The sequence below is a fragment of the Anarrhichthys ocellatus genome, unplaced genomic scaffold (assembly GCF_004355925.1).
Source record: "Anarrhichthys ocellatus isolate YVR2014 unplaced genomic scaffold, GSC_Weel_1.0 scaffold24, whole genome shotgun sequence".
Lineage (NCBI taxonomy): Eukaryota > Metazoa > Chordata > Actinopteri > Perciformes > Anarhichadidae > Anarrhichthys > Anarrhichthys ocellatus.
This window is the reverse complement of record NW_022280054.1, coordinates 8,885,159-8,904,216: the sequence shown is the minus strand read 5'-3', so window position 1 is coordinate 8,904,216 and position 19,058 is coordinate 8,885,159. Positions and strand designations below refer to the sequence as shown.

General features: G+C 41.9%; 3 protein-coding genes across 3 annotated transcripts in view; 2 read left to right on the top strand and 1 right to left on the bottom strand.

Moving 5' to 3' along the window:
- Positions 1 to 6: 6 nt before the first annotated feature.
- Positions 7 to 5,785, bottom strand: srpra (SRP receptor subunit alpha). The gene is made up of 15 exons (XM_031861131.1): positions 5,697 to 5,785; positions 5,449 to 5,586; positions 5,035 to 5,118; positions 4,764 to 4,927; positions 4,435 to 4,595; positions 4,190 to 4,337; positions 3,852 to 4,008; positions 3,616 to 3,737; positions 3,384 to 3,505; positions 3,211 to 3,297; positions 2,548 to 2,720; positions 2,014 to 2,227; positions 1,763 to 1,926; positions 1,320 to 1,418; positions 7 to 1,190 (listed from the first exon to the last, which is right to left on the bottom strand). Exons 2-15 carry the CDS (start codon positions 5,569 to 5,571, stop codon positions 1,062 to 1,064), a joined length of 1,947 nt encoding a protein of 648 aa, XP_031716991.1. The 5' UTR covers positions 5,572 to 5,586; positions 5,697 to 5,785; the 3' UTR covers positions 7 to 1,061.
- Positions 5,786 to 7,731: 1,946 nt separating this feature from the next.
- On the top strand, positions 7,732 to 10,636 carry tirap (toll-interleukin 1 receptor (TIR) domain containing adaptor protein). Its single transcript, XM_031860983.1, is given in 6 exon segments — positions 7,732 to 7,756; positions 7,944 to 8,549; positions 8,758 to 8,795; positions 8,797 to 8,847; positions 8,849 to 8,889; positions 8,891 to 10,636. Coding segments are annotated over 6 exon segments (942 nt in total). The 3' UTR covers positions 9,072 to 10,636.
- Positions 10,637 to 12,876: 2,240 nt separating this feature from the next.
- The window catches only part of st3gal4 (ST3 beta-galactoside alpha-2,3-sialyltransferase 4), a 21,736-nt gene continuing 15,554 nt past the window's right edge, over positions 12,877 to 19,058 (top strand). Inside the window, exons 1-2 of the mRNA XM_031860906.1 lie at positions 12,877 to 13,192; positions 17,956 to 18,022. The gene's annotated coding sequence lies outside the window, so the exon portion shown is untranslated. The remainder of the gene's footprint in view (positions 13,193 to 17,955; positions 18,023 to 19,058) is intronic.

Below are 19,058 nucleotides of genomic sequence, written 5' to 3'. Positions count from 1 at the left end.
AAGTTCCACTTCATAGCAGCTTTATTTAGAAACGTTTACATTCTCATAAATTAGCTCAAATGGCCTGTAGAACTCTTGATTCTTTCATATTGCACTACCACAAATTAAACGGGGCTGGAGACATTTAAGACTTCTAGTTCCTCTTACGAACGAAGAGTAAATCAAGAGGGGGAAGCATAAATAAAAAGGCCCAACAGAACTCCAATGAACCACACAGAAAAGTGCAGTCTGAAAATCTGGACAACCTGTAAGAACTAAGAAATATTTACAAAATATCTTCCCACTGTTCAACTATGAACTGAGGAAATTGAAGTCTCCATTTTGTAATGAAACTGTTAACTGTTAGGTAGGCACGGACCGATCCATCCAGAAGTAGTGAACCACCGTTAGTAGAGATCTTTTTCATGTTTGACAGGAGACAACATTAACGTCAGCGCCCAGATTATGTCTGTATGTTGTAAACACATTCAGACTTGTGGGTTGTTTTTTTTATTACCTGCATGGTACTCTTGATGGACAACTACCCATGTAGTGAAAGTGATAACTAAGAAGACAGGAGACAGATAGGCACTATGGTCACTAAGCTCTCCTCAGGTGCATCCAGCAAGTCGTTACGACTCGACCATTTACATGAAGGGGGGGGGGGGGGGGGGAACTGACAAAACGCCAGGTCGGGAGTTTTGTTTTTTGTCTTTACTGTGTACACCAGTAAACTGGTGACATTTACAGCCTAGGTGCATTTAGTCAGCCAAAATGTAATTTGGATGTGACGTCAATGCAGGCCTAGACATTTAGAAATGATTCGAGGGGAGGAGGCCCCTCTGGCTTTTTTTTTTTTTTTTTTGCAAAATGTTCCGTCTTTCTAAGTGCACACTTGTCCTTTACTGGGAAAATAAAGTCCTGTGCGTGACATGATCTCTTCATTTGATGCAAAGTAGAGAGGGGCAGGACAGGAGGATGGCAGGTTTAGCAGGGCTGGAACATCTCAGCGGCGTGGCAAAAAGGTATCGTTGGCTTTTGTTTTTGCGGCGATGGATAAAAACAGCAGAACATGCAGTCACTTAAGCCTTCATCAGGGCACTGACCACAGCGCGGGCATTGAGGCTGCGCAGGTCGTTGTAGGTCTGCCCTGTGCCCACAAACACGATGGGCTGTCCAGTGATGTACGTCATGGAGATGGCAGCACCGACCTGTGGAGGAGGACGGAGGACGCGTGAGTGCTACCGACTTTACAGCAAAATATTCACAAGTCATCAAAAGTTGCTTTAGCGGAACCACATCGCATTGTTTAGGCTGGATAGGAATATACGTAAGGATACCTTGTCGTCGATGGTGTCGAACTTGGTGAGAACGATTCCATCGATGAGGCGGGGCTTGTCGGACATGGAGTGGTCTGCCAGAGCCTGATTGAACTTTACCTGAGGAGACGAGGAAATAAAAGCTGAGTCATTCATGGGAAAACTGATGACCCTCAGGTTAATATGCATGGCACTCTCTTTCCATCTCACTGAGTGCAGAGGAGGAGAAAACCTGTCCACAATGACTTAAACACGGTAGCAGAACGCTGACCTCTGCTGGAGAGTTTAAGAACAATAGAAATCCATTTTATCCTACAGCTTTTTATTTTTGAATATGTTCTAGCAGGCGATCACATCATTATGTATACTGTGGGTTACAATGCCACTGACGTCCTCCTCAGTGTCAGTCATCAGTACATCGTGTGTTTGAACAACAAAAAGTGTGAATTTGCGATCGGTCTTACCAGCTGGTCTACTGCCTCATTGCCCACCAGAGCCTCTCCAACAAACAGCACCAGGTCAGGCATGTTGACCGCTATGAGTTTGGCCAGGGCCGTCATAAGGGGAGCGTTGTCCTGCATACGCCCAGCGGTGTCCACCAGCACCACGTCGAAGGCCTGGTTGCGGGCTGTGCGGATGATATTAATCATTAATGGAAAGAACCACAGCTTTAAAAACACATAATAACTACTCAACAGGAAAGGAAGTATTGTACCGTAGGCAATGGCCTCCATGGCAATTCCAGCAGCATCCTTCCCGTAGCCCTTCTCATAGAGCTGGACCACTGGGCGTCCTCCGTGGTGCTCGGGGGGATGCAGAGAGTTCAGGCGGCGCTGGTGAGTGCGGAGCTGCTCCACGGCTCCGGCACGGAACGTGTCACAGGCCGCGATCAGCACAGAGAAACCATTCTCTATCAGCCAGAAAGAGATCTGGGGACAGACACAATCAGGACATGCTGATGGGCGGATAGTGTGGCAAATATATATATATATATATACACCATATCACAAAATAATAGTATCATCCCCAACATAGTGCTGAAATCATTTCAATATTGATTGAAGTACAGTGCAGGTATTTTAAAACCACTGAATCTCTGTGAATGTTCTACTAATGGAGCTATACACGACCACAAACTCTCACAAAACAAGGACAAACAAACGGAAATGGTGAGCGAACCACAAACAGAGGGGGAAGTACAGGAAATTTATGTAGAGCACATGTCATCACTCTTTCGACGACGACTCACCTTGGCCAGGTTGGTGGACTTTCCGACCCCGTTGACGCCGCAAAAAGTGATGACGAAAGGCCGCCGCTGGTTCTGGGACTCCATGACGTCTCTCAGAATGTCCACCCTTCGCTTGGGCTGCAGGATCTGCACCAGTGAGTCCTGCAGGGCCAGCTTTACTGTTGAGGCCACAGCTACACACACACATATATGTTAGGTTCTCCCTGAATCATGCATTCATACTGCTATTCACTGACACAAATGATCTCATATAGTTACATTGACATCATTATAGTTACTATATTGTGCTTTTGGACGTGGGTGAGAGCACCAGAAAGGGTAAATACATAAATAGTATCAATATGATAATGAAAGTACACTTTTAAGGCCCTTCTTGATTTGCTGTTTAATGAATAATCTACAATGTAAAATATGCACTTGGTCTTTCAACACCTTTTGTACAAAATTCTGGAACTGAGCAACATTTCAAATTGCATCCTGTGTCGATGAAACTTAATCAATTTACTTCGATAATCACGGACTATGTCATTACTGTAATCACATTACTTTTCCCAGCATGTGGACTAGTAGAACAAGTGAAGGCAGAGAAGATGCACCTTGCATTGTAACTAATGAAAAACATATTTAAGACGGCGGGCGAGGATTGTGAGTGCGTGTACTTACTGGTGAATGTGCCCATGACTTTGCCCTCCAGTTTCTTGGCTACAGAGTCACAGAGCTGGTAGGCGATTTCGGCTGCTACATTCTTTGCTGTGGGATAATAAAGCGGAAGAATGAATAGCAAGACGGCGCATTGCAGAGAATCAAGAGAGCGAGAGTGAGCTGTGCCATCGTACTGATCAGGTGGTCCTTCATCTTCTCCAGCACTGACTCCATGTCCTCACGGCTCAGGCTCTTGGAGCCCACCAGGCCCTTCAGCATCCCAAACATGCCCCCAAAACCGCCACTCTTTTTGGAGCTGAAATCAATGAACAAAGCTGTGCAAATCAAATCAGGTTTTTGAAAAATGTGTATAAATGTATAACAAATACCCTGAAACGAGAGTGTAACATTCAAATACTCTCTTACCTTGTCTTGCTTGTTTCACTGACAACCACTCTCTCCTCTTCCTCCTCCTCCTCCATCTCCTCGTCCTCACTGGACTCATAGTCCACAGACAGCAGGTCACCCTTCATGGAGTTTAGCATCCCCTGAAACACAACCAGGACATTGAGGACTTGGAATGTATTTGAACATTATTAGTGTACCTAATACTCGTGTATTTTTACCTAGAAACCTCTTCGGGGTGGAGGGGGGGTACTCACCAGGTCAATGTGTGCATCCTGGTTCTGTTTGCTACCATTTAGGGAATCATCTCCATTCCTTCCGCTGTAGTCCAGCTCCTTGGTGCTGCTGCCACCCATGTCCCAAACACGCCTTTGCTTCTCCTTGGGCTTCTGAGGTTTTGGGGACTTACTGCAACTAGGATGACAGAAGAGCAGAATTAAACAATCAGACATGCTTTTACACTGGGCAACTGACACGTTGATGGTATCTTTCGAGGACCGGCCCATTCAACGCTGCCGCTGGGGAGTCAGATAAGTTCATCAAAAATGTACCTGTACAATTCATTCATGAATTGAATTCTTGGATTTTCTCTTACGTGGCTTTCTCAGTGGGTACCACCGTGCGCTTGCGAAAGAATTCCTCTCGCTTCTTCTGTATGATCTCCTCGGGAGTAAAGCCCTGGTTACCATTCTCAGACGACGCGGCCTTGCCTTGATCCACTTTGACAGGCTCAGCTGCAGGAGCTGGAAAAGATTGGAATATCAAAATTAAGTCCGGATTGAGGCTAAATGACTGGCCATTTAGATATTTTAGAAGAACCTCTCACACAACGGCACCTACCCTCCTTTTTGGTGTTTTTATTCTTCTTGCCACCCGGTTCCTTGACTTTTTCCCCACCCTTGATCTCAATCATAGACTTCACAGTTTTTTGGGATTTCTCGGACTCCTTAAAGGTCCGCATGGCAGTCGGACCCCGAGCTCTGCTGCTCTCCTCCGCCTCCCTTCATGTAAACAGTTGATGCATGTCAGAATGGGCAGGACACAAAATATTCTGGTCAATGAAGAATCTTTAAATTCTGATGAAGTGATTATGTATTTATAATGATCACTTGAGTTAAAGTTCTTCATTACAGGGAATCGCGTCCATGAGTGAAACCCTGTGTGTTTACCTGAGAAGCACCTTGAAGTCATCCCCAAACTCAAAGCTGTTATTGATTAGCTTCAAAGCCCCCTTTTGCTCCAGCTCGTTCTTATACCGATCCCTAAAATGGAGCTGAACATCATCTATGAACTTGTCCACATACGTCAGCGTCAGGATCTTTTGAAAACCCACCTGGACAGAGACAAGAGAACATGATCCTCAACCTTTAAAGCATTAGTTAGAACATTAGTTGCAGATGTGCACAACTCTATTATCTTGGATTGTAATCGGAGACTTACCACAAAAATCAACTCAAACTCATTGTCGAGCTTGTATTTCAGACTCAGGGCCTCGTGAGTGTATGAATTGTTCCCACTTCGCTCCTGTAACACCGCAAACATCGTTGACATGTCAACAGGAGCCAACTACCCACACATGGCGTTGCTGCTAACAGCTAAGCTAGCCTAACGTGTCTTCTTAACAATGTGAAAGAAGTCACTGTAGCAACAACTATATCTACATTTTAACAAGGTGATTCTTACGCTATTCACATCGCAAAAGTCACGAGTACACTACCGTTACGCAATGAGCTAACGTTTGCTAACGGTTACCTACTAGCATTAGCATTAGCATTAGCTAGTCCAAGCCACAGCGAGAATTAGTGAAACAGACATATGTCACAGGCTTTTTTTTGACCTGTCACCACGTCCCACCTGAAGGATTACGGAGCGGATCAGAGCGTTGACAGGCCCGGCGAAGGATTCACTGACCCCGGCTCCATGAAAGCACCACAACACTATCCCCCCTTTGCTGAATATGGTGAAGAAATCTAGCATCTTGACACCACGTATCTAGAGTAAAGAAACACACAAAAAAGATGAGACAGAAGCCCTGCGATGAACGAATGGGTGTGTGAACGTTTAAAGGTGTAGTACATGCTCTTCAAACAATTACATCTTACCAAATATTAGTCGAATCGATGTTAAATCCCCCACGGGTAAAAGAAATCCGCCACCAGAGCTAAACTGTTTTAGACACGTCAGATGCGAAACCCGGAAGTGACGCTCCTCTTCTTCTTCTCTTAAAATAGATAGCGCATCGCAGACAGTTTGAAGTGCCTTTCACCGCCTACTATACAGGAGTGGCGTAACATCACACCGTTGTTTGTTGTGTTGTAAGGAAAAAGGGCCATCCTGGGGCCTCCTAATCCTTCTGTTTCCCATAACCCCATTCCTGTCCAGCCTCTCTGATTGTATCATGCAATGTTTGTCTTTCTACCTCATACAAGTTGTAGTGCAACTAAATATGTTAAACATGTATCTTTAACTCCAACCCTAACCCTGTGCGGGCACCCAGCAGAACTGGACTTCTACACCACCTCTGTGGTACTCTTCCAGTAAACAAGTGAAAGCTTTTCTCTCCTGAACTCTAGCAGTGTCTCTACTGTTTCAAACAGAACAGAGTCAGTGGGAGTTGACTTAATGACCCCAATGCAAAATCTTAATGATCTTTACTGCAGTCTGTCCATTTGATGTAATGGTGTCTGTGCTGCTGCTCCATTCACAATGCAGCCATAATCAAATGCTGATCTCACGAGTGCAGTTTATATGTTCATTAGTGACTGTTTATCTGCCCCCCCCCCCCAGTAGCATGCTGCAACAGCTCTTATAAGATTTATACTTTTTTGGAACTTTGCTTCCAGGTGTCTGATATGTGGACTTATTCCTCTTTAATTATATTATTTGGATTGAACCAGTGTACTAAGTAAATGTAAAAAAAGTACAATTACTGAAGTACTTAAAGTACAGCTTTGATTACTTTTAATTTTGCGCTGGTATTTCCATTTTCTGCTACTTTTTTACACTTCTTCTACAGTAAATTATATATTTCAGAGGGAAATGTATTTTTTTGGCCACGACATTTATCAGACAACTGAGGCAAGTAGTTATTATATAAATTAGGATTAACCATGATCAAAATGTGATCAATTTATAACATCTGATGCATAGCTATTTTTCTGCATTACTTGTATTTTTGATAATAATAACCTATAGTACATTTTGCTAATGTCACTTACACACTTTCTACAACTACAACAGCACTTTGAACATCACTTCTACTTTTAATGGACTATTCTAATGGTGTTAAATTGCTACTTCCACTAAAGTACAAGATCTGATAACTCCTCCACCACGAGCGGTAACCACATTTGGTTACCGCTCAATTATTCCCTTCCCAGTTGTAGTCAAAGGCATATCTTTGTAAACAGGACCATTTTGTTCCTTATTTATTTTATTGATCTTGAAGGAAAATGAAGGTACTTTCAAATGTCTTACTTTATGTTTGTATGACATAAATTGTATCTATTTCTACACAACTGAAATGAATAACCAGTTCAAGATAATGGGAAGTTCTATAATACACACACATATAATACATACAATACTTAAATGACTTGTGAAACTGACACAATATCTGTAAGAGTATCAGGTCTCATTGAATGCCTTAGGGATTTGACATTAACATGTTGGTGGTTGTGGATTTTAATAGCTCATGCTGTCCTTCCTCTTATTACTTCTTAAAATAACACAAGCATCCAGATGAGAGAGTAGTCTCATTCCTGCCTACATGAAATGTTCTTTTTGTTGAAAATCAAGTGTACTAAATGAGTCTTTTGACCATAAACGTGCTTTTAACAAATGGTTAGCTACCTGCTCAGTGAAGCATAAAATTTGAGACACTTTGCATTTTAAATGTGACTAAAGATGTTGCGGCGTCTCTTTCGGCAGTTACCAACTTCCTCTTTTTTTTGTGATGATGTCAGCGCCACTTCTTTGTTGCATTCTGTTACTGTCATTGGATTGTGTCACACTGTTGCAACAGTTTTTTTGTTCAGCTACTGTTTCTGTGTATGGCCAGAGAAGATCCTTTTAAGCGATGAGATTATTAATCATTGCTTTTTACAGAAAGGATTTTGGAGACGTTGATCAGACATGATGACTGATGTTTACAACATGCATGGTAAGATCATTTCTGAAACCGTAACTTTATCCATTTGAATGCTAATGCACACTGTGCTATATGTATTATTGCGCACGCTACCATAGCCTTGAGGATTTATAAATGGACTATGGGTCTACTCTATATATATCAACATGTGGGCTAGAATCAAGTCTAAAATATCCACACTTTGTCTTTCTCCCTTCAGGTTGGATCCAGAAACTCTGGAAATCAAGAATATCTTCATCAGCACAACGTGAACAGGAGGCAATGATGACAGAAAAGTCAATGTCTTCTGTCCGCAGCACATCACCTCCCCCCCCATCTACATTGTCAAGCTCTTCTTCGTCATCATCATCTTCCAAACAACCACAGCCTCACTCTGCTCTGAGCTTGCTGCAGCGATGGAGCCGAAAGTACGACGTGTTCGTGTGCCACAGCTCCGTGCACAGTGACATTGAAGAGGCTGTTCGCCTGGTCTCTTATCTGGAGTCATCACCCCGGAGCCTGAGGTGCTTTCTAATGCAGAGGGACGCCTGTCCAGGAGGTGCAATTTCCACAGAGTTATGCCAGGCTGTGAAGGACAGCCACATAAGGGCTCTGCTTATCACGCCTGACTTCCTGCAGGATGATTGGTGCAAGTACATGATGCACCAGGTTCTGGCAGAGGCGCCTATGTCCAATCGGATTATCCCCCTGGTTCAGAACCTGTCCCACTCTCAATATCCTCAGGAACTGAGGTTCTACTTCTACACTGACCTGGGCAAGAACCCTGACAGGGGTTATACTCAGGTCAACATGACTGTGCTCAAGTGTGAGTAATGGAAACATGCTTGTTCTTTTGGCCAATTTAATAAACATATATTGAACCTGGTCTCAGCCCCAAGTTTCAAATGATATCTGTTGAAATCAATTTTTTCCTTTCCTAAATATGTCAAATTAGCTGCAAATCTACCTGCAAATGATTCCACAGTTTGGAGGTCAAGCAGTCCTTAATAATCTCTTCTTGTTGTCTTTTGCAGATCTGGAAGACCTGCCTAAAAAGGAGAAGACACTTGATGGACAACATGGATGACTCTTGCAATGGACTAAATTGAGAAGGCAGCTCACAAAAAAGACAAGCTGGTGTCCAAGTATGACCCCACTGACACTTCCACTGGAAGAAATAGAGAAGAGACACAAAAGCTTCAATGGTGTTTATGATGATCATCATCACCTGTATTTAAAGATGCTGAGTTTTAAAGAAATGTTACGCTACGGCTTTTCCTCTTTTTCTGTAGGTGACCAACATCGTGCGTGTGTGTGCGAGTGTGTAGTACGGATGTTTATACAGTAAACAGGAAACAGTTGAATCCAAACACCACTGTGGTTTAGATCCTGCATCAGAGCTAGAGAAATACAGTGTGTGCTGCACCCAACTAAACAGCTGACGTTTATGGGAACATGTTGTGAGCATTTCTTCATATACTCAGCTTTTTACACATAATTCAGGTCAATTACAACCCATAATTTAAGTTGACAATAAAAGGCACTAAAACGCCTCAAATGCATGTGATCCTCCTTTTAATACAGTTAACAAATGGACAGATTGCTGTTAAAGGATCATAATATTGTGATGCATGTAGTTTACCACTAGGGGGTGCATTTTCCACTTCTATGCAATCGGGAGTTCAAGTGAGGAGATTCCAGTGTTGAAGGTGTGATCTCTCTCTCTGGTATTTGCAAGCTTTCACCACTAAACAACAGCGATCACAGTAACACTGTGGCTCTTGTATGTGTGAAAGAGAGAGCGAGAGTAAAAGGGAAGGACACACCCATAGCTAACTGATAGTGGGATAACATTTTCGCAGAACTGCGACCTCAAGTTATTACAGAGGAAGTGTTCCTGAGAAACGTTACAACGTCATGTTTCCTTCTACTGTCTGAGAACCATCTCTTTGTATGGATCAGAGTCATAATATGCCTAACTTGTAGCTCAGCTAGTTGGAACAAAGTCTGGACATGTTGAAGATCTGGAAGGAACAGCCCTTCTTTCCTCCATCCACACACACACACACACACACACACACACACACACACACACACACACACACACAACACACTTTCATCTCTCTGATAGATTAAATGTCCTTGGCAGCACCTTCTCTTGTCAGTCAAGCGCATTGGAATTGCTTCATTTGGTTGGTATTTGGACCATTGGATGTAGAATATCAGTTATTCAATGCGTCAACTGGAGCATGACATTTGTGATTATTGATCATTGTTGTTTTTAACGCAGGCAAGGCTTTTTTCTGTTTTACAGGAGACACCATCTGCTTCCAAGAAGTGCTTCTTGTTCCGTTTCAGATTTTTCATTAATGCTGTATTATCCTCCCACATCCCTACCTCCCACAACAACGACAGACATTTAGCACCACAATAAAAGAGCCTTGCTAATCACCTCTTTTGTGGCAAGCCAACATTGTAACATAAAAATTTAATTTAATCTCTGAAAGGCACAGATGTTCTATGAAGCTTTTTTTAAATGTTGTTGTCATAACAACTTCCTTTCCGGATGACACATGGTGAGGGCTGTAGTCATTGTTGGGAGAGGAACCCTGTAGCTGAAAAATAGCTGGGAAGAATAATACAAAAATGGAGAGACACGTCAGTGGTTTGGCTCATGCTAAATGTCAAATTGTAATTTTTAACCTTCACTTTTTGTGCGGATTTAACAAATGCCATTTAACGTGTTCGTCACGGTCTTGGGTTTTGTTTAGTTGTTTTCTCTGTATTATTTAGAATTTCCCTGCCCCTTGTGTCCTGTGTTCTCTTCACTTCCTGCCTTCATATGTTTTTCCACCGGTGTATGGCGGCCTTTCCCCTGATTGAATCCCCAATCACCTGCACCTCCCCAGTGTATTTAAACCCTGTGTGTCCCCTGTCTCAGTGTCTGTTTGTCTGTTGTGTTACCTGCTCTGCTTTGCTCTGCTCTGTTCTGCCCTGCTGTGATTATTTATGGTTTGGACATTTTTTGTTTGCCTATTAAATCGGCATCAGTTATCCGTCTCTCTGCGTTTGGGTCCATCCCCTACCACCAGTTTTCCCCCACACCCTGACAGTGTTAAAAATTTTGATCTCAGGACTAAGACTAAAGCTGCTGAAGCATGCTATGTGTCAGCATCTGCACTTTCAGCATTAAGCAAGAAGTGAAAGAGAGAAGAGAGTTCCGCCACAGGATGGCAAGCTGATGTGCTTTCGACCACCAACAGTATGGGAGAGCACTCAGCTGTTAGTCACCATGGTGGTCTCCGTTGGGCGCGGCGGTACTGGACCTGGAAGTTTCTATCTGTGGTGAGGAAATTCAGCTTGCCGTGCTACATCAAAACCCCAGCTGGGTTAATCAAAGGAGAGCAGGAGATCCAAACGTTCTATTAGGTTTCTAGTGAATGTTGGCCGTATATACAGTGCAATGAGACACAAGGATTCTGCAAGTCAAATGCAACAGCACAATGGTTTTACACACAAAGTGTAAGATGGGGTTTAAACGATGTTTTCTGTCACAGCAGCACCATTTGGCAGATACAGTCAGGTGATATATTGTTTAACACCTACTTTCCCACGAAACAAAAATACTTCATAAAACAATCCCGCAAAAACTTCTTCTATTGTGTTACAAGTAAAGGACACAGAGAGTTATATTTGAAGTACAAGACCCAGAGGTCTTCATGTATTGTGCTGAAGACCTGCTCAGGATTTTTTTGGAAAATTATGTGAAAATGAAAAACTTACACCAAGCAGACAAAACCACGTCATCTGTAAAACAAAAAAGTCCATCTGGCATGTCTGCGTGACAAGTTTTCCTTTACTATTTTCTGCATTTGGAGCAGACAGGATGAACAGCACCCATTGTATGCTGAGTCAGATGTGATTTATGGACCCCACAACTTGATGCAAATGTAATGCTGCAGTGAAAATATGTGGGCTTGTAAAGGAGAGATGCACGTAAGCTGTTTCAGACTAGTTAAAGGGAACCCTGACATTGTCTCATGGTCTGGAGCCAGCAAACATTTGCTTCCTGTAATCTTTAAGTTTACTTTTGTGCAAAACAATTTTGTTGCCAGCAGATACATTAGAGGAGACAGTGGTTATTAACAATCTAATTAAAGATTCATGTTCTAAAATAGAACATCATCAGTTTGTAAAGAAAAGGAATAGTCCTAAGTACCTGAAAGGAAACATACTTATTCATCAAACGTTTAAAGTCTTTCAAATTAAATTATACAGACAAAAGGATGCATGGATAAGGTAAATACATTGGATTTAATGTATAATCTATGAGATGCTCGCTCAAGTTGTCCCTGAGTTTCAGTGTGTTATGTCCTTTACAAACAGAGATTTACAATATCACAGCCAACACCAACAAGCCTCTCCAGATGTTGGTGCCTCTGGGAGAAATATACAGTCCCATTGAGGAGAGATTGAGCAAATCATCATAATTAGCAGAAGTCCACTAACATGGAAATGTTCATTAACCTTTGCACTTCAGTTTCAGCCCCACAGGCAGCCTACATTTATGCAGCCATGGTATTTGGTATGTGTCTGGATCTGCCTGGATCAATCGTTGTAGACGAAGCTCACGTCACACTGCTGCTTCCCTGTTAATGCATCATTAATTATAATACCATAACACAATATGCATTATTCTTTAAACACAGTCTCATGGCAGTTCGTGGAATAGTCATAGTATATTTGGATGCTATTATGTACTTTTACTGCAGCAACATTTTGAAAGCAGGACTCTCACTTGTAACTGAGGTGAGTAACCTACTTCTTCCACCACAGCTTGTCTCTGTGTTTCAAGCTATTATCTGTTACATTGAGGGGTTTAAAAAAAAAAAAAAAAACCACAGCCAGCAGCAAAGTCTTTCCAGATGTTGTGCCCTCTGGGATAAAAGCCCAGCCTGAAGCGGATTGAGGAGGCATGTGGCAACTAATCGCAATAACCTGGAGATCACATGGAACGCTTCGATGACCTGTGCGCTTCAAGTTCAACGCCAGCGTCGTCAGGTCTCGGCTTGTTCATGTTTTAAAGGCATTTGGATCTGTTCTCTCCGGCGCGCGTGCCCACATGCGCATGCGTCGCTGCGTTGAGCAAGAGAGAAGGGAACGCGCTGTAACGTAACGGGGAGAGCGTTCCAGTAAAAGCTATAACTGCCTGCGCAACCTTCCAACTGAACACCAGCCTGTGGGTTTTGCGTGCACGCTTCTTGTTAGTGCTTGTTCGGAGATATGAACTTTGATGCTCGCATTCACATCAGTGCTTCTACCCGGAGTGTGCGCGTGCCAAAGGCAGTCGTTTACCCCAGGCAGTGCGTGACACCAAAAGCAACGTGAACTTGGTTGCAACATCATTGTACCGTTACAACAGGCTCGCTCCGCGGATTAAAGCTCATCTGGTTAAAGCTCTCATTGCTGGTAAGTAAGACCCTCTCGAGCTAACGTATAGGTAAAGCCTCTGTGTGTTTGGAGTTTTTTTCTTTCTTCATTTTTTTTTACATGCTGGAGGCATTTAGCACCACTGATCTCCTCTAACTGGCGTCATTGGATCACAATATATCAAATTGAATTTGGCTGTCTCGAGCTGTGATGTGTAAATGTGTGTCATTTGTTTCTCTTTTGTGCGGTTGGATGGAGAGATTTAAAAACTGTAGGCTAGACTGGAAAGGATTTGGCTGCATCATGTTCGGGAGGGATAGTGCCATATGTTCCTGCATATATTCAACCACATGTTATCATGATCCCTGTGATCAGTCGCATTGGATCTGACTTGAACATACAGTTTAAACCGTGAGCCTCCTGGTTTTTATTTCCCTGCTCTCTTTCTAATAATTAGGCTAGGATACGGATATATTGTGACACTATTCGAAATATTGTTGGCATTTTTGCATTAATAACATGGTAACAGAGTCATAAAGAAATATGAATTGTTTTTGATGCAAAAGTCCTGTGTGTTGCTTATTGTTGTAAAACCCACATGTGTTTTTACACCCGCCTACTGAATTTGACTGAGAAGTACATGTGTTTATATTGTTTCCAATCTTTTACTTTTCATTTTTTTTTCGTATTTTATTTATTTGTAAGTATGATGTTGCATGTAATGGTGCTTTGTAGTATTAGTACACATCATGTCGACTTGGAAACTGGCTGACAGACCATGTCCTCAGTGACTCTGCTGGGAAACACTCAGTCCGTCGGTAGCAGTCTGCCTTTAGTCGAATACACACCTGCCCTCTTTACACATTGATTTGAGGCAAATGCATTTAAACGCTTGCATAGTTTCCGCAGTGTTTTAAAAAAAGAACCACTTTCATTTATTGAGCAGCAACAGGAACAATAACTGACAACTTGGAAACTATGTCAACCTTATGTCAGTGATGTAACAATGTGGTGGTATAACTGAAAAACAAGAGTTCATTTAAGAGCTCTTAGCCTGCAGAATAACTGCATTACAAAGATAATATGAAGTACTTATCAGCCTGGTTGCTTTATACTGGGATTCAGCCTTTCAGTCAAGTCCTCTTATGTGATAAGATCCTTGTTCCTGTCTGGCCCTGTGCCACTGATCTTGACTGCTGGATGAGGACGATGCATATCACACTGCAAAACACAATTTGCCAAAATTGCGGAGTGGAAAGTGAATCTTGATTGAACTTGTTTATGGCAGGCATGAGGTCTGACATCACGGCGTAGGGTGCAGAATGTCCTGCTTTAATAAAAAAAAAAAAAAAAGCTTTCCTGTTTCAAAAAGTAAATGACAATAGGATCAATTATAAATCATATCAAAAACATCAACATATTTACTATAAAGTAAATATATGAATAGAAATAATTATATATGTGAACACCTTATGTGATTTCACAAACTTTTATTGTGAAGTCGATCCTTTCTTCCTCCTCTCCTCTTTACTCTGCTCAGCCTCTGAATTGCTGAACGTCAGCTGCAATATCTTTGTGCTGTGCAAAAATAAAAAAGAGATAAAAGGATGCACTCATTTTAATATGAGTGCAAACTTGGGATGGTTTTAGATAGAATTTAGATTATTGCTCTATTTTCAGGCTGTTGTATTTAGTCACTGTAGCAGCGGCTACATTTGTTTGCACAGATGTTGCATTTAATGGGACTTTGAGATATGTAGCACATGCAGGCAATTTGCTACAAATCAGCAGAAACACCATGATATGCCTTACTGCAGTAATGACTCTAATGAACACACATGCCCTCAACACATTCATCTCAGTCAAATGTAATCATACTCTGGTGCACCGGTCACTGCAGTGAGGGCTCACAGGCCTCCACGAGTCCTTGATTGGGGGGGTGTCATGGATGCATCAAAATAAAACACATCTTAGTGCCATCGTCATGAAACTTGCAGGGTGGAGCTTGGGCCAAGGAAGAACCCACTACATTTTGGAGTGGATCCGAATCACCTGGAGCGGATAGACGCATTATTTTTCACCTATGAGAACAGCCTCGGCTGTGTCTTGTCTGTGCTCTCTGAATGCTTATAGTCAGTATTGAGTTAAGTCAGATTTAGCTGATTAAGAGCACAGAATATATGTAAAGTGGGATTACCAGCCTCATTTCAAATTTGTGAATGAACACACACAATAACGAGGGGGCTTTTGACCTGATTCTGCATTATCACCTAATCTTGAGTCTTTATTATTTAAGTTAAGTAATGTGATACATACATTTGTTGATTTGTTTACTTGAAGGGCACAGGAGACACAATGTGTAAAGAGTGGGTGATGGGGGATGTTCATAGGGCCAACGTTTCTTTTTTTCCTTAAGGCAAATGGGTTAATCCGGCCTTAAATAGATGAGAAAGAATGGCTATTCTAATCAGAAGACTCATCTACTGCTAACCTCTGCTTTAAAGCATTAGTTGAATGGAAATGTCAATGATAAGGGAATAAAGGCATTGCTATTTAAAGGTGGATACGTCATTTATTATTTATTTTTTATTTTATTATTTTATTTGTCCAGAGATGGCACACAATGTAAAACTAATTGCACTAGAGTCAGCTAGAAGCTAATTAGTATCTGTCATCTGTGGGCAGGTAGTCAAAAATACTACATGACAATAAATACACTACATAAAACAACACAATACATAATAGTCCATCAGTGTAAGATAATAAATAGAATTAACAGGATAAATGCAATTTATAGTGTACAAGGTAATTCGTTTTAGTATTAGTTTGTTCACTTTCACTTCTCGTGTTTTGGAACTGTTACTGCCCTACATCCAGATTAGATGTCCCAAACACTGCTCCCCATCCCAAGGTCACTAAAAAAACACAGGCTCGTTGTCAGGGCTCCCACGACATCGAACATCCTTTTAGTCTGTTTAGTCTCTGACTTGCATGCAGAGAAAGTTGTTCTATGTCTTATCACAGTGCAGTACACAGCCATCAGCTTTTTCCCGGATGAGATGCCTTCGTCCTTCAGCTCAAGGATACGTAACCTTGGTTCAATATGTCAGCGTGGGAACAGTCCGCGACGACCAACTGGAAATGATCAGCTGCTGTCAAAATACAACGCAATGTAAATCTTCTCTTCCATTGGATTAATGGAGACCAGATTGATTTCCTGAGATGTGGGCAAGACGAATTTGCATCGACCCATTGAATCTCACTGTAAATCTGTTAGCCTCCTATTCTTTGTTTGTATAGCGCTTTAAAAGCTACTCAAAGCCTCTACATGTTAACAACAGAAACAATAAAAGCAGTAACAATACAAACAAAGCAGATAAGTGCCATTATAACAGTAAAAAAAACAAACATACAATACTTGCATCATAGGTTAAAAACAGGTGAGTTTTGAGTGCAGTTGTGAAAGTGGCGAGTGACGGACAGTGTGTGAGGTGCTGGGGGAGAGAGTTCCAGAGGGAGGGGGCAGCAAAGGAGAAGGCCCTGTCCTCCCAGGTCCGGTGCCCTTTAATTGGTGATATTGATTCATGTGAATGTAGTCACGATTCTCTATTCAAAGCTAGCAAAACACAAAAATACAGAGCTCATGTTAATACCACATACATGTTAATCTGTAATAATTAGCTTGATTAATGACAACATTAGCACGTGTTTCTGCTAATGCTAAGTACACGTATAGTCTTAGCCATGTCAGCCCTTCAGAATTTGGGAGGAAGGAACCAATAAATCCCTGACAACATTTTCCCATGCAGTGCCTTTGCGGGAATTACTTCCTCAGCACTGCCTGACTCGTCTTTAATCACTACAGTGTGTGACTAAGCTCTTTCAGTGGCCTGCCTGCAATACTTTGGCGACCCAAAGCAGCATTGCTTTAAGTACGTCTGTGGTGAAGGGCATTTCTGACAGGACTGAATCTCACTCTGTTTGTTCCCTTTCACATCTGAAGGACTTTTGCCAGCGTCAGCCAGACGCTTGGTGTGCCACAAGGCATCGCACAGCGCAGCGCTCGACCCCCCTCTGCTCTCCCAGCCAGCCCTCCCTCCCCCTTTCATGCCCCCCCCACACACTGTATCACAAACAGTCAGGTATTATGCTGCTATTATGTTGCCTGTGGTGTCTGTGAGGAGGTCCTGTGCCTCCTGTGTTTAACAATCCTGTGAGCTACAGAGTGTGCCCAGTTGTTGTAAATCCCTCATGTTCAAGATGGTGGGGGTGTGGACGCTAGAGGTGATAAGTAGTATGTTATACAGCGCTGCAACAAATTATTTTACCGTAGTGATTAATGTGTCAGTTGATTTTGTCATGTGTCTATAAATTGTCAGAAAATCACAATAAAAGGCCCAAGCTTGCATATTTACATTACTTCTTTTATCCGACTAACTGTCCATATCTCAGCAAATCCACCCATTGTGTTCACAAATGATCTAAATTTTTATCGTTTAATATCTTTTAATAAATAATAATCATTTGTAAAATGAAGACAAAAAGAAGATCAGTTCATATCCACATTTCCGTGTTTCAGCATATATTATTTAACAACCATAGTCACCACATAAAAACATCTCTGCCATGCAAAAATATTTTGCATGGTAGGAGTTCAGGAGTTATTTTCAGTTCACAGGTCCAATGCTATTTTAGTTTCCTAATCAAGTGCAAAGACAAGTTGAAAACAAAGAATAACAAGTGGTTAGTGCAGATATTCTCCTGTTGCTTATACGTCATGTTATTCTGTGCTTTTACTACAGGAGAAGCCCTGGCTCATTACATCTGCACCACTGAGGATATAATCACTGGAAATGAAAGAGGGAAAAGGTAAGATGTTCTAATGTATTAATATTGTGTGATTGGTGGATACACAGCTCCCTGAGAAGCTACACGTTTTGGTAATTTAGGCCTCAGTTTGCAATATTTCGGCACTTGATGATCATGAAGTGTGTTAGGAGAATCTGTACTAATTGGAACTACTCATCTCTACAACTGTTTAACTGCATCAGTTGTTTAATCTGTATTTTAGTCTATAAAAAAAACAACAACTTTCAAATATGTTAATTTAGAGTTAGAGAAGCACCATATTGTCACATCTGAGAAGCCTGGATCAGCAATTTCTTCCTAGGATATTTGCTCAATAAATTACTTAAACAATTAATCAGTTATCAAATTGTTGATTTCATTTTTGTCAATTGACTTATGGTTAATCAACTAATGAGCACCACTTAGTTACGTTACATCTCAGCTCTACCATGCAGGCACAGAACAGTTGCATCCTGTGTTACTTCATCAAGGTCAACACCGGCTCATCAGAGAAGAGGGGAAATAACCCTCATGTGGTTTCTGCTCCTTCGCTGTCTCCACGTTGGGGCGTGCATGATTTACTGGTAGATTTACAGCGGTATTACGTTACTCTTGTTGCAATGTATTAAGTGCATATGCACACTCCCACGTCTCAAAATAGATATTCAGCTGTGCACTCCTTCAGTTCCCTATTGATTTCCAGTGATGGGCTGGCCCTGAAGCAGTGTCAGGCATAACTTCTGTACAAACATTTGGGTGTGTGGATGGAACTGGTGTCCGTCTGAAAATCATGAATCAGTAAGACTGTGGTTAAGATGTGCATTGTGCATTAAAGAGTCAGATATGTGTAATGTTACATGCCTTTTAATCTGGTTTTAACTCTGTTTCTCTCTCTGAAGCAACCAAACTCAGAGTGCTGCTGTGGGATTTCAAATATCCCTCAGTTTAGGGAACAAGTGTCTATCAGTCAAGCATGATCCTCTTAAACTGATCAGCCTTCACCTGCTGCCATTCTCTCTCTCTCTCTCTCTCTCTCTCTCTCTCTCTCTCTCTCTCT